This window comes from Tarenaya hassleriana, unplaced genomic scaffold, assembly GCF_000463585.1.
Source record: "Tarenaya hassleriana unplaced genomic scaffold, ASM46358v1 Cleome8, whole genome shotgun sequence".
NCBI lineage: Eukaryota > Viridiplantae > Streptophyta > Magnoliopsida > Brassicales > Cleomaceae > Tarenaya > Tarenaya hassleriana.
In genome coordinates, this window is record NW_010970490.1 from 1,324,768 (window position 1) to 1,338,399 (window position 13,632).

General features: G+C 34.1%; 2 protein-coding genes across 2 annotated transcripts; both read left to right on the top strand.

The window, feature by feature from the left end:
• Positions 1-4,806: 4,806 nt before the first annotated feature.
• On the top strand, positions 4,807-7,526 carry LOC104802289 (probable pectinesterase/pectinesterase inhibitor 35). Its single transcript, XM_010525819.2, has 3 exons — positions 4,807-5,849; positions 6,142-6,497; positions 7,005-7,526. Exons 1-3 carry the CDS (start codon positions 4,850-4,852, stop codon positions 7,326-7,328), a joined length of 1,680 nt encoding a protein of 559 aa, XP_010524121.1. The 5' UTR covers positions 4,807-4,849; the 3' UTR covers positions 7,329-7,526.
• A 1,474-nt stretch (positions 7,527-9,000) lies between these two features.
• Positions 9,001-10,049, top strand: LOC104802290 (transcription factor IBH1-like). Its single transcript, XM_010525820.1, has one exon. It carries the CDS (start codon positions 9,086-9,088, stop codon positions 9,554-9,556), a length of 471 nt encoding a protein of 156 aa, XP_010524122.1. The 5' UTR covers positions 9,001-9,085; the 3' UTR covers positions 9,557-10,049.
• The last annotated feature ends 3,583 nt before the right edge of the window (positions 10,050-13,632 follow it).

Genomic DNA, 13,632 nt, shown 5'->3' on the forward strand with positions numbered 1-13,632 from the left:
ACATACAATCACATATACATACACATACATATTCACATTCACATATATATACACATACACATACATAAACTCACACACACACATTCACAAATACATACACATTCACTTACACACATATATAAACACACACATACACATCCACACATATATATACACATTCACTCACTCACACATACACATACATAAACACACAAAAACACATCAAACACACATATATATATATATATATACATAAATACATATATATTACCTTATGGGAGAAATTTGGCGATTCTTGGGGAGATTTAGAAAAAAATTGGCGATTTTTATTTTTTTTTTCCGAAAATCTTTGAATCTGATGAAGAAGACGACTCGTGGTTTTATACTGCGATTTGCGACGGAAAATTCCGTCGCAATCCGTCGCAAAATGAAATTAATTTACGCGCCCAAAATTTAAAAAATTTCGTGAAAAATGAAACCAATACATTGCGACGGAAAATTCCGTCGCAATCCGTCGCAAGTGTTATTTTCCGTCGCAAATCATCTATTTTTTTGTTGTGACAGAATTATCCGTCGCAAACCGTAGCAAATTGCGACGGATTTTACGACTGTTTGCGACGGATAGTTTTTTTCCACATTCTGTCGTAAAATCGTCACATTCCGTCGCAATTTTATGTGCGACGGAAATTTCCGTCGCAAATTCCGTCGCTATATGCAGGTTTTTTTGTAGTGATAATGGGTGGCTTTTAAATCACACTTTTTTAAAACAGAATTAAATTATAATAATGACACTTGGTTTACTGTTAAATGATGCATATATTCAACGTAGCGGAAAGCCTTACATATATATATATATATATATATGATATATCCATGTGCGACGGAAATTTCCGTCGCAAATTCCGTCGCTATATGCAGGTTTTTTTGTAGTGATAATGGGTGGCTTTTAAATCACACTTTTTTAAAACAGAATTAAATTATAATAATGACACTTGGTTTACTGTTAAATGATGCATATATTCAACGTAGCGGAAAGCCTTACATATATATATATATATATATATGATATATCCACCTAGTTTTTCTACGTTAATCCCTATGTGTATTTTCTTTTAATGGTATGAATTTAAAACGATCAAAACATTTTGCACAAATTAACAAAAAGGGTTAATCATATTATTTGCTTTCTTTTTTGTATAGAAAATAAACAAACCTAATCGCGTTGGTATAAGCCGACGACGGCTGCATTCATTTTCATGGTTATCCGTAAACTATACGTCAAATCAATTGATAACTGCTTTTACATTGGAAATAATTCAAGAGAGAGAGACCCCTGCGTAGATAAGTATTATAAAGAGGTGAAATCGTAAATAATAATAATAATAATAATAATAATAATAATAATAATAATAATAATAATAATAATAATAATAATAATAATAATAATAATAATAATAATAATAATAATAATAATAATAATAATAATAATAATAATAATAATAATAATAATAATAAACGAAAGAAAGAAAACGATGGGTGTTTATTACCAATACTTTATCTTCCATTTTCTCATGCATCAAAAGATTAATCGGGTATCATGTATGTCTTGGCGTTTTCGGTCATATAATCATAACCTCTCTTGTGGTGGCATTCCATTTCAACATATTCCTTACTTTGTATGAGTGTATATATGTGTGTATATATATATATATATCGTGGTGGGTAGGTAGAGTCGTATAATAATAATGAAGAAAAACTAACGGCTAAGAGTTTTTAGACGATGCTGATTAGTATCTGTATACAATTCATGTTAAAATAATCACTAATTAAATCAAAGTTCAAGTATATATATGTGTGTATATTTATATATGTTATGTGTGTGTGTGTGTATATATATAGTGTCATGTTTCATACGCATGGGGGGGGAATCAATTATGTTAGGGGTTTAAATTGAAGGAAAAATAAAACACTAAATAAAGGCATATCTTTGGGAAATCTTTTTTGGGTTCCAATTTTTCCAAAGGGCAATTATTATTAACTTAAATTGTCAAAAATTATTTGTACGTCTAATATGAAAAAAATGGGATTTCCTGACGTTTCTCATTGGATATCTTTCCCAAATTTGACGTTTCATCGAGTGAAGTATATCATTTACTTCCATTTTTTTAATCTACTTTTGTTGTCTTTTATTTATGTAGGTAAATATAGATATTTAGGGTTTAGTTTTTTTTATTTGATTATTATTCGGTCGTGTTTAATTTAGTACGTGAGAATTGTTCACTAAAGAAAATATTGGTCTGCATTCGTTCTTAACAATGAAAGGTGACCAACCATAACAAATTCATTGATTTCCAAAAAAAAAAACGAATTTGGGAATTGAGGAAGACATGCACGACGCTTGGGTCTCATATGGGAACAATCTATTAAAGGAGACCCGAGTTACGAGACGCATCTGCTTATAATTAAGTCGTGCTTTAGATTAATTACGATATTGACCTTAGAGCTAAAACAAACTTTTATTTCATTTATGATATATATAATTTATATATGATGTAAAAGTAGTATAATTCTGTTATTTCTCTCTATCTTTTTTTTTTTTGGTTCCGTACTACATTGACTTGGGGGTATAAGTGGAAATCGCTTTCCCAATAGTCATCGGGTAGGGCTCGAAACCAATAAATTCACAGGCTAATTATAAAGTTTAATAACCACGTTAGGGTAGGGTCCATATTTTCCTCAACGTAACTCTCAGCTTTTCTATACACATTAATTAATTATAAAGTGTGTGTATATATATATATATAATGTTCGATGTGTAAACGAATAAATATATGCGTACATGCTAATTTTCACCGCACATATATATATCCTCGTACAAGTACGTGCGTACGTACGTACGTTGTCCTTTTCATACAAAGAAACAAAAAAAAAACGAAAGAACATATTCTTTCAGACAGGCAAACAAGTTCAGATCCATTTACATGTTTCTACATATTTGTGCTATTACTACAAAACTCCACTCTATATAAAGATGCAAGTACATATTTTACACATTAAAACGCTTAGTGCTGATTTCCACGTCTAATTAATGGGCGAGACTCAACTATACGTGAAATTAAGACATATTAATGATACCCCACGAGTTTAGTTTTTTCACATGATTATTTCGAGCATATCAATATATCATTAAGGCTAATTAGACTTTATATCCCCCGTAGACCTTAACTACTGTAATGTGTAAACAAGTTAATATACATATTTATATTTAAATCATTATATATATATATATAAGACCCTTTAACTATAACCAATAATTCAGCTTAACAATTGTAAATAAATAAATTAATATATCTATATATAATAATAATTAGCTAGGAGCCACTTAATGTGGTTATTTAGTGCCCATCAATTTTCTCCCAGCTCAGATTACTACAAATTATTAGTCGCGCACATAGACATGTCTCTTCTCGTGCCCCGAGTTTTCTGTTGGCTTATCTTCATCATGTTTTTTTTTTGCACTCACGCGTTACGTTTATGTTTCTAGTGGAATATATATTATCTATATATACGTTTTCATGAAAGACAGAGAATTTCTAGATGCCAAGCCGATGAGTGCCTTTTATATTTTATTTATTTATTTTGGATATATTCACCATCTTCGAATCGAAATATAACACGTGGTTGCTCAGTGATCCTATTTATATATTATTTTGTAATCAAATCAAGGATATATAGTAATTAATTAGCAAGTTGTCCATCTAGTTAATTTCTGTGTAATATATATGCGTTTGGTGGAATCGTTATCCATGCAAAGATTATAATTCTTTTTTTTCTAACAGTTGAGGATTTGACATCACCTTTGATTTTTTATTTTTTTCCATAACATAAAGTTTTAAATAATGACGATTTAATTAATTAAATTAATGGATAACGGTCACATGAACCATATATATATATATATATCAAGATGTATCTGGATTTTGCATATATACTTTATTTCTTATGATCATAATTAATAACAAACATAACATTTCCGTTCCCAAATAATAATGATGACGATGATTGACAAACATACACATTGGTGGGAATTATTGGACCGCTCTCTCGTTAAAATGAAGGGGGAAAAAAGGCGATTATAAATAAAAGTCATGAAGCTTTTGTATGCATATACACAAATACATGCATGCATATTTTTACATTTATGATATTTGATGAATTTGTATACCGTACGAACTTGTACACACTCAGTTTGCTTTGGCAAACAATATACTTCGTTGCTATATAATGTATATATAGCAATGAATTAATAAATAATATATTTATGTGACTTTTTTTTAATAACAATAGTATACATACACATATATATATACACAAGACTCTTGTTGCTACATACATACATACATACATACATACATACATACATACATACATACATACATACATACATACATACATACATACATACATACATACATACAGTTTTGCAGAGTCTGCCAGACATGGAAAGCCCTTTTAGAGCATTAGATTCCCTCCTAATTAAGGTTTACATCTAAATCTCATAGATCAAAATATAATATTAGTTAATGTGAAAAGTAATGATCAGACATTATTATAAAGTTTAAGCGTACCATATCCGAAAGGTAACAATACAATACTTTTTTTTTTTTGATGAAAAACAATACAATACTTTACATCAAATGTCGCTTTCGACATTTATAATTTCCTTTTATAATTAACCAGAATTTTACTTTTGACTGACTTATTGAAATTTAATGCATCTATATATACACACATAACAACGCGCGAAATACATCTTCTGTACCACGATCTCCCTCTCTCGCAAATCATCAAAAGCTTGCACGTACGAAAAATGGCAAGCAACTCAAGTCAACCAAACTCAAGAACCAAACTGTACTCTTCATCATCGGCAAGGTTTTCCCTCACGTTTATATCCCTTCTCGTTACAAATCTTTTGTATCTCCATGCTTTTGCTATGGCCGAATCCAATCCCTCACCCTCTCACTTCTCAAGATTCTCGAGACACCCATTTCATAATGATGCTTATGAGCCTAAATCCAAATCACCCGTTGACGAGTCACCAAGAACCGGACAGAAAGCTCCGAACGGCAAGTACCCAAAACAAGAGTTCTACTCGTCGGTCGAAGAGAGCGTGAAACAGGCCCTATGGGCACGTTCTCTTGCCCTAAATCTCACCATCTCTCGCCGTACGGCTCCGACCCACGTGGTCGATCCCGCGAACGATTGTCTCGAACTGCTCGACGATACACTCGACATGTTGTCTCGTATCACTGCCGAGGGGAATCGACATAGCGACGAGGATGACGTCCACACGTGGCTAAGCGCGGCGCTCACGAATCAGGAGACTTGCAAGCAGAGCCTCCAAGAAAACTCCAAGGTCCACGACCACGACGCCACGATGGATTTTGTCGCGAGAAACCTCAGCAACCTACTGACCAACTCTCTCGATCTGTTCGTGTCCTCGAAGTCAGAGGATCCATCGAGTTTGGTCGGAGGCGGTCGACGGAAACTGTTGTCGGAGAATTTCCCGTCGTGGGTTTCTTCCTCGACACGGAAGCTTCTAGAAGCTCCGGTGACGGAGCTGAGGGTCCACGCGGTGGTGACCGCCGACGGGAGTGGGACCCACATGAGCATCGGAGAGGCGCTGGCGTCGGCGGCAGGGAGTGGGAGAAGCGTAATTTACGTGAAGGCGGGGACATATGACGAGCACATCAACATCCCGACCAAGCAGAAGAACGTTATGTTAGTTGGAGATGGAAAGGGCAAAACGGTCATCACAGGTAGCAGGAGTAACCGTGGTGGTTGGACTACGTACCAAACTGCCACTGTCGGTGAGGATTCACAATTTTTTTTTCCTCTCGTAAATTGATAAAATATTACTTAATTTAATAATTAATCTCACAAAACACTCGAATTTGTCCCACCCAAAATAAAAGGCCCCTATTGATACACGAATATATCATTATACAATTAATACGAAAAAAAAGAGTAAAACAAGCAAACTTTTGCTGACTATCGATGGTCGTGGAACAGACAAATCATATGCTAAAAAAACGGATGAATGATAAATTTAAAGAAAAAATCGAACAGATAAATGAATAAGTGGTCGGAATTTTCATGCAGCGGCAATGGGAGACGGGTTCATAGCTCGGGACGTAACGATAGTGAACAGCGCCGGTCCGAAGGCCGAGCAGGCGGTGGCGCTGCGGCTAGGCGGAGACAAATCCGTGGTGTACCATTGCTCGTTGGAGGGATACCAAGACACACTCTACACCCACTCCAAACGCCAATTCTACCGCGAGACCGATATCTATGGAACCGTCGATTTCATATTCGGAAACTCGGCGGCCGTCTTCCAAAGCTGTAACATCATGGCTCGGAGGTCCGGTCAGACCAACTTTGTCACGGCCCAGGGACGGATAAACCCTAATCAGAACACCGGAATCTCCATCCACAACTCCAAAGTTGGTGCCGCCGAGGTAACATAACCGAAAATATAGTAATATGTGTTGAACTTTCAATAATTCCTGATTGGTGTTTCTAGTAACATGTTTGAGTTCACACGTTTTCCTTCAATAAGATATCATATCGGGAATTACAGAGTTTGAGTTCACATGTTTTCTATTTAATTTAGGTTTTCGAAAAATATAAAATATGTGCTAAACTTTCAACAATTCCTGTTAGGTGATTTTAGAAAAATAAATTCACGTATCTTTAAAGATTGGTAAAAAAGATAATATTGTTTTTTTCTATTCAGGATGAAAATTTTGTCTTACTCGGGCGAAACAATATGATTTTTTTTTCTAAAAAAATAAACTTGCCGTAGCCAAAGAGTTTATATAATTCTTGAGTTTACAACGTTCGTGTCGGAAGATGCGATTTGTCATGAAAAAAACATATATTTTTTTGTGAACTCTGAAAAAAAAAACCAGTTTACTTTTTTTTTTAAAAAAAAAAATTAACTTTAAATGATATCCCGACAACAGAATCTAGGTGGGTCGAAAACGTACTTGGGTCGACCGTGGAGGCAGTACTCAAGGACGGTGATCATGCAATCGTTCCTCGACGGGTCGATCCACCCGGCAGGTTGGTCCCCATGGTCCGGTAACTTCGCCCTCAATACCTTATTTTACGGCGAGTACGGGAATTCGGGACCCGGGTCGTCGGTCTCGGGTCGGGTCAAGTGGCCCGGGTACCACCCGTCTCTCTCTCTCGCCCAGGCCCAAGGCTTCACCGTTTCGGCTCTCATCGATGGCAACATGTGGCTGCCCTCCACCGGTGTCTCCTTCGACTCCGGCCTTGTCAAGTGATTTAATTAAAATTAATTAAATCGATTATACTGATTACAGTTTACTTTTTAAAGATTTTAAAGCGTTGTGGTAAATAACAAACAAAGTAAATTGTGTGATATTGACTTTTCAAAGTGTTGTATTGTAAACAATCAATATGTATAATAATCATTTCGAAGTGAATGAATGGTAGTGTGTATATATGTCACATGTTCTTTATATTGTTTTTATTTTATTTTTTTATTTAAACAACGGTGTTTCTTCGATCGATCGTGATGTATTTAGCACTTTTGAAATACAAAATAACAAATTTTGAGGGTTTTTTCAATCACTAAAAATATGTTATAATTTCTCGGATTTTATTTTATTTTATTGTACTCCACAATTTATTATACAAATTTGATACAAAATAGTGTTATATCCTTGAACAAAACATAATTTACCATATCTTGTTTTTATTCAAATATTTGGACCCATGATAATAGTGAATTAGTATTAGCTTAGAGACGCTCACAAATCACAATAGCTTGTTGGATTAGGCCCAACTAAAAAAGAACCGTGAATAGAAAAGATTATGTTACCAATAAACAAATGGAATAATAATTTATGAGAAAGGCCTACAAGAATATCCAAGTTTTCCCGAAATTTAATCTCGATACCGAAAAAAAAAACTCCAACATAAAAAAAAACAATTGAGATATTTAAATAAAAATAAAAGGATATTTAGGACGTGATATTATTTTGAAAAACAATTGTGTTCGGTGCACGCATGAATGGGGAATTATCCATAATAACCAAGTATATTTGATAATGATGATGATGATGATGATGGTGATGATGATGATGATGATGATGATGTGTTGAGAAGACATCCCCAGATACGTCTTAACCCCGACAGTCGAAACTATTCATTACGAAATTTAAATGAAAATAGCGAAAGAGAAATGGAACAATTAAATTGAAATTAGGGAGGAAAGTGAGTGGGTAAGGCCATGTGCCTTCATGTGGTGGTTGCCCTATTACGTTTATCGCTCTCTTAATCAATAACGACGCCTATATTCATTTCCAAATTTAATCTATTTTAAGTTTCGATTAATAATAATTATTATTATAATTATAATTCGAGAAATAACGTGAAATATTTTCAAACCTAAAATCGTATATGGTAGACGATAATGATTAGAGACGTGTGCATGAGAAATTAGATCAGGTGCTAATGGCGCTAAGGAATATTAAAGTGTGATTAGCACAAAGAGATGCCACTAATCCTAAAATTATACCTTTAACCAAACTCTAATCCTACTCTCCAAAGCGCCATGTTTGTTCTTCTTTTACTCTCTTGGGTTATTACGATTTGTTCATTTTGTTTCGTTATCATTAAGATTGTTGTTAATTATTTTTAATATATTGAACCTTCGAATTTTGACATATTCCTAATTATTGATTTTCAACAGTGGCACGAAATTCAGACCGAATATGGGTATTTTCCTAATCACTCCTTGTGTTTCGATTGAATGCCCCAAAGATCTTAATTAAGAATTATACTATTAGAAAAGTTTGTGGCAAAATATTTTTTTCTCCTTTTAATACTATAAGCTCAATATGTACCCGTTAGCACCATTAAAAAAAACACTGATCTTAATTAAGTGTATTTAAGCTTAATTAATCCTTTTTCTAAATAGGAATTGTACCATATATGATGGTTACGGCAATATGCAGCGTTCTTACATATAGGCGTAGAACCAAAGATCCTAAACACAGTCCCTGACAACTAAACCATGGCTTCTCCGATCGAAATCCTAAACACAGTCCCTGGAAAAGATGTTTTTGCCCTCCACTTCCTCCATTCCCTCTCAAAGCTCGGAACACAGATACCCTTTTGTCCGAACAACACGAGCGAGCGCGTGAGGAAGATCAAGACGGCGGCGTATGCCGCCATGGCAAGATCCGCCGGAGGAAAGAACCGGCCGTGGAGCAGAGCTCTCTTGTGCCGGCTCCGTGGCCGCACCAAAGATCATAACAAGATCATCAGGGGAGTTATCGTGAAGCGAATAAGGGTTGACGGCGGCAGAGGAAGACGCCGGCGGCGGAGGAGTCGGATTCCGGCGACGGAGAGTCTGAGGAAGCTGGTTCCCGGTGGCGGAGGGATGGAAACGTTGAGGCTGATGGAGGAGACGGCTCATTACATTACGTGTCTTCGCATGCAAGTTAAGGTCATGCAGCGTCTCGTTGACGAGCTGTCCGCATGAAGACGACGGTCATGAATAATGATCATCACCGTTGATGCATATACATATCCGTATACGTATCTCCCCATCTCAAAACGCATAAATTCGTATGATAGTCGTATAGTCTTTGGGCTTTTTTTATTTTAAAAAATAAAGGAATAATGGACAATTTGCCAATTGCCATATATAATTGGAAGTCTTCTGCAAAACCTGCTAGAAGAAGCAGAGGCTTTAGAAGACTCTGGGAGAAGTGGAGGTCTCCAAAGTCGTGCTCCGTGGTGGAGCGAAGCGAAGAAAAAGGGAGCAAGGGTAAATGGGTAATTTGAAAGCCCAATTCATAAGGGCTAGGGCTTTTTTTTATCACTTTTGGGACGCGGGTCTTTTTTTTCTTCCTCTTCTCCGCGAGGCTGTTCCTTGGGGGTTCTCTGGTTTCCTCGCCGGAATCCATCTCCGATCGATTCCCGGCGGATATCTTTGTAAATTCTATCAATAAACTCGTTAAAATGCGTGTCTATCTTCTTCTTCTTTTTTCATTTCTTGCATAAATCGGAGTGAATCGCCGAAATCAAATCGAGCTCAAACATCTACAAGAGACTAGAGAGGTATCAGAGTCTGGTTTTTGTAGTGTAGATAAATCCTAGCAATAATATGATGGGGTTAGGTTATAGTTGAATTTGATGTTATCGTTTCAAGATTAAACAATTCGGGATGGGAACTCGAGTTGTTGTCCTACAAATTTTCAACTAAAAAAACCAGACTGCTTTTGAATGTAACTCTGGCTCTTTTTTTCTGTGTTAAGTTCTCCCGTTGCATGATCAGTTCCAGTTGGAGCAATTCTCTGTTTTCTTCTATATATATATGTATGAAGATGTTGTGTGTCTCTGTAGCTTTCTGTAAGGAATATGTATTTTGTGGACATATGATTGTCGTTGGCGTCTCTGTATCATTTGTGTTTTGTTTAACGGATGTCGAAAACACAGAGTCCCAGAAGATGATGTTGCACATCAAAGAATCACTCCTCAACTGTATCTTTGAACCCAGCAAGAGATCTATCTACAGAGCCACTCAGCCCATGTAAATGATCCACTATGTATGACCTTATTCCCCCCCCCCCTCTCTCTCTCTATGTTTCTTTGCATGTTTGATCATCAATACGTCGTGTACAGCTCGCACTAACATTATAGAGGGAGAGTGGATTATAGATAATATATAATAATATAGTGTTGTTTTGGCCAAAACAGCTTCAAGTGGTGGACCAAAGTGATACGTTGACATTTTCAGGGATATGATGGATTCTCTTCCAAAAGTCAAAACTGCTTGTTTTGTTTTCGGGTAATGTCTGAAACAGAGAGTAGTAATGGTGGGGGAGAGGGAAGATATCCCACAAAGACAACAATGGTGGATTCACCACACCCAATATACCTTCTAGAAGTTTGACTTTGGAACCTTCCTTTGAACTTTTTTTTTTAATCATATGTGTATATATATATGTGATAAGTTCATTTATATATATGGTCAGGCCATTATAAATCCAATATGCATATCTTGATAGGAAGGTTAGGGGAATAACATATCATAACATAAAATAGTATTACACTTCAGGAATATCTTGTAGACGATGATACTTTTAGGGATATATACATACATATACACACATATATGTATATAATATTCTCCTTTTTACTTCGCTTTGATGAATCAACGTAAAGGTAAAGGTATGTGATAAGAATCAATGTAAAGGTTAAAAGGAAATGGGGGTTAACTGCTGCTTTTTTTCCTTTTTGTCTTTTGGGAGAACTTTGTAAAGATTTCTTCTGGTCCTACAAGAATATCCATATATTATGTCTATCTAGATAATTAAAAAAAAAAATCCATTTTTTATTATACATACGTGTATGTATATATATATATATATGATAAATTTTTAAATGAATCGTCTAGTACCCATTATGACCTATCTAATTATTGTATTGAATATATGATCCAAATTATATTGTGCATACTCTTTAAAAAAAAAAAAGATATTCATTTCGTAGTTGCCGGGAAAATGATCAAAACTCTAACATAAATTCTTTGTTTTTGGTAACATAAATTTGGAGATTCGAAATCGGACTGAAACAAACGTTAAATGTTTCTATTTCACGGGTTGAATTATCCTAAGTAAGATTGTGTTAATATAAACTATTTTCGATTTCCTTTTTTCACATGAGTTATCCAATATCCATAACCATTACTGTGACCCAACTTTTTATGCGAGTTTTCAAATGTTTTTCTAGTACTTGGGAATCACCAGAACAAAAAGGAAAACCCCTTCATGATTGATGTGGATTGTACAATAGGATCATGGATTCTAAATAATTTCATCTAATAAAGCTATTGTCGTTACAAGAAAATGTTCCAAATGAAAAATCAAGAATTTATTGTTATATACATTATGTTAAAATTCTTTATTGGTCATGATACTTTACGAAATATTTTTATTATATACATCTTCTCCTTTTACAAATGACTATGAAAAGTAAAAATCCATAGATTATTTGTATATTTTAATATCGTATTAGGCTCCGATTATCCCTAATAAATACAAATCTTAAGGTTTTCAATTATTATTCTCCAATAAATAAAAGGAAAAGAAAATGTGGAGCAAAATTCTAGTCGAGGACATATGATGACGGAAGGGTGACATATGCGAAATTGCAAGCATATTATTATTATTATTAGTATTATTTTTTTTTTGTGGCGCTGTTAACTAATTAAACTATATACTTTAATATGAAATTTGATTATTCGAATTAATTAAGTTTCTTGGTCGTCAAGAAACCTAGCAGTCTTTCTTTGAATTCCCCAATTTTGTTGCACCGAAATCGATTAAATTATGTTTGGATATACATTTTTCATATTCGTCTACCAATATCCAATAAATAAATAATAACGAAATGGAATCGTCACCTGATATACATTTTTTTCTTTATATTTTCCTAATATTAACGATTATAGATTTTTTTTCTTGGGTATCGTAAAGGATCGTGTAAATCTCAAACATCCATTTCATTGATGTCTTTAAAAGAAATATTTAAATTTGATAGAGATACCAAAATATAAAATTATGCCTTGTAAGCTATGAAATTCATGTGGGTAGATATATCATCGCATTCGCATTTGGATCTGCCATTCTTTGTTTTAGTGCCAGCTGAAACGGGGAACGTATATTATATGTTATTGTATCAATGAATATTATAAAGGTCCATGTTTTGTGAAATGATGGTAGTGGGAACCTTATAATAAATGTGGTTGGAAAGTCGTTGACGTCGCTTTTTAAGCAAACGTAATGCTGATGGCACATTATGTGTCACACTTTCGATTTGGTTAATTTATATTAAATTTTATATAATCTGCTGTTTTGTTTTTTTACAACTTTTTCAAACACAGATCGATTACGTATTTCGGAGGAAAATAACGTTTGATTTAATCCATTATTTACATATTTTCTAATCTTTTACTAATTGGGTAAGATTCATAATTTTGTTTAATTTTTTTTATGAATTTGATTTAGTGTATGTATATGCACAACTTTATGGGAAGTCATGAAGTGATATTATCTATAAAAAAAGTTTTAGGTCGATAATTAATTATTCATAACATACATGGTAAAATTTACATCATTATATGATGATCCAAATAGTAAAAATGTATGTAAAGGAATGGAAAATCCCAAATATAGAATTAAGAAAAATATGTTTTGTAATTAGAGGACACATAGGAACATATCTCATATGGATCTCGTGTTCATTTTGCGAGTCCGATGTTTGGAATCCATTATTTTAGGCTGTTTATGGAGTTTAACCTCCGTCTGTTTTCCCATTTGAGGCTTATGTTAACATTATTTTATTTATACAATTTATTTTTACCAAAAAAAAAACATTGAGTGTGACAATAACTCTAATTAGAAAAAATATATTTTAAAATTTATTTATATATAAATAAAAGAAAGTCATCCTCATGATGGCAAAATAATTGCAATTTGATAAAAACCGAAAGCGACAATAACTCCTCGTGGCAAAAATGTTATGCTTACGTCAGCATGATCATGGAGTTTC

Bases quoted from the DNA above. Each gene is read 5' to 3' on its own strand.
- LOC104802289 (XM_010525819.2), top strand. From the start codon at position 4,850: ATGGCAAGCAACTCAAGTCAACCAAACTCAAGAACCAAACTGTACTCT. The intron at 5,850-6,141 runs GTGAGGATTCAC...ATTTTCATGCAG, and splicing joins GTACCAAACTGCCACTGTCG to CGGCAATGGGAGACGGGTTC. The intron at 6,498-7,004 runs GTAACATAACCG...TCCCGACAACAG, and splicing joins CCAAAGTTGGTGCCGCCGAG to AATCTAGGTGGGTCGAAAAC.
- LOC104802290 (XM_010525820.1), top strand. From the start codon at position 9,086: ATGGCTTCTCCGATCGAAATCCTAAACACAGTCCCTGGAAAAGATGTT.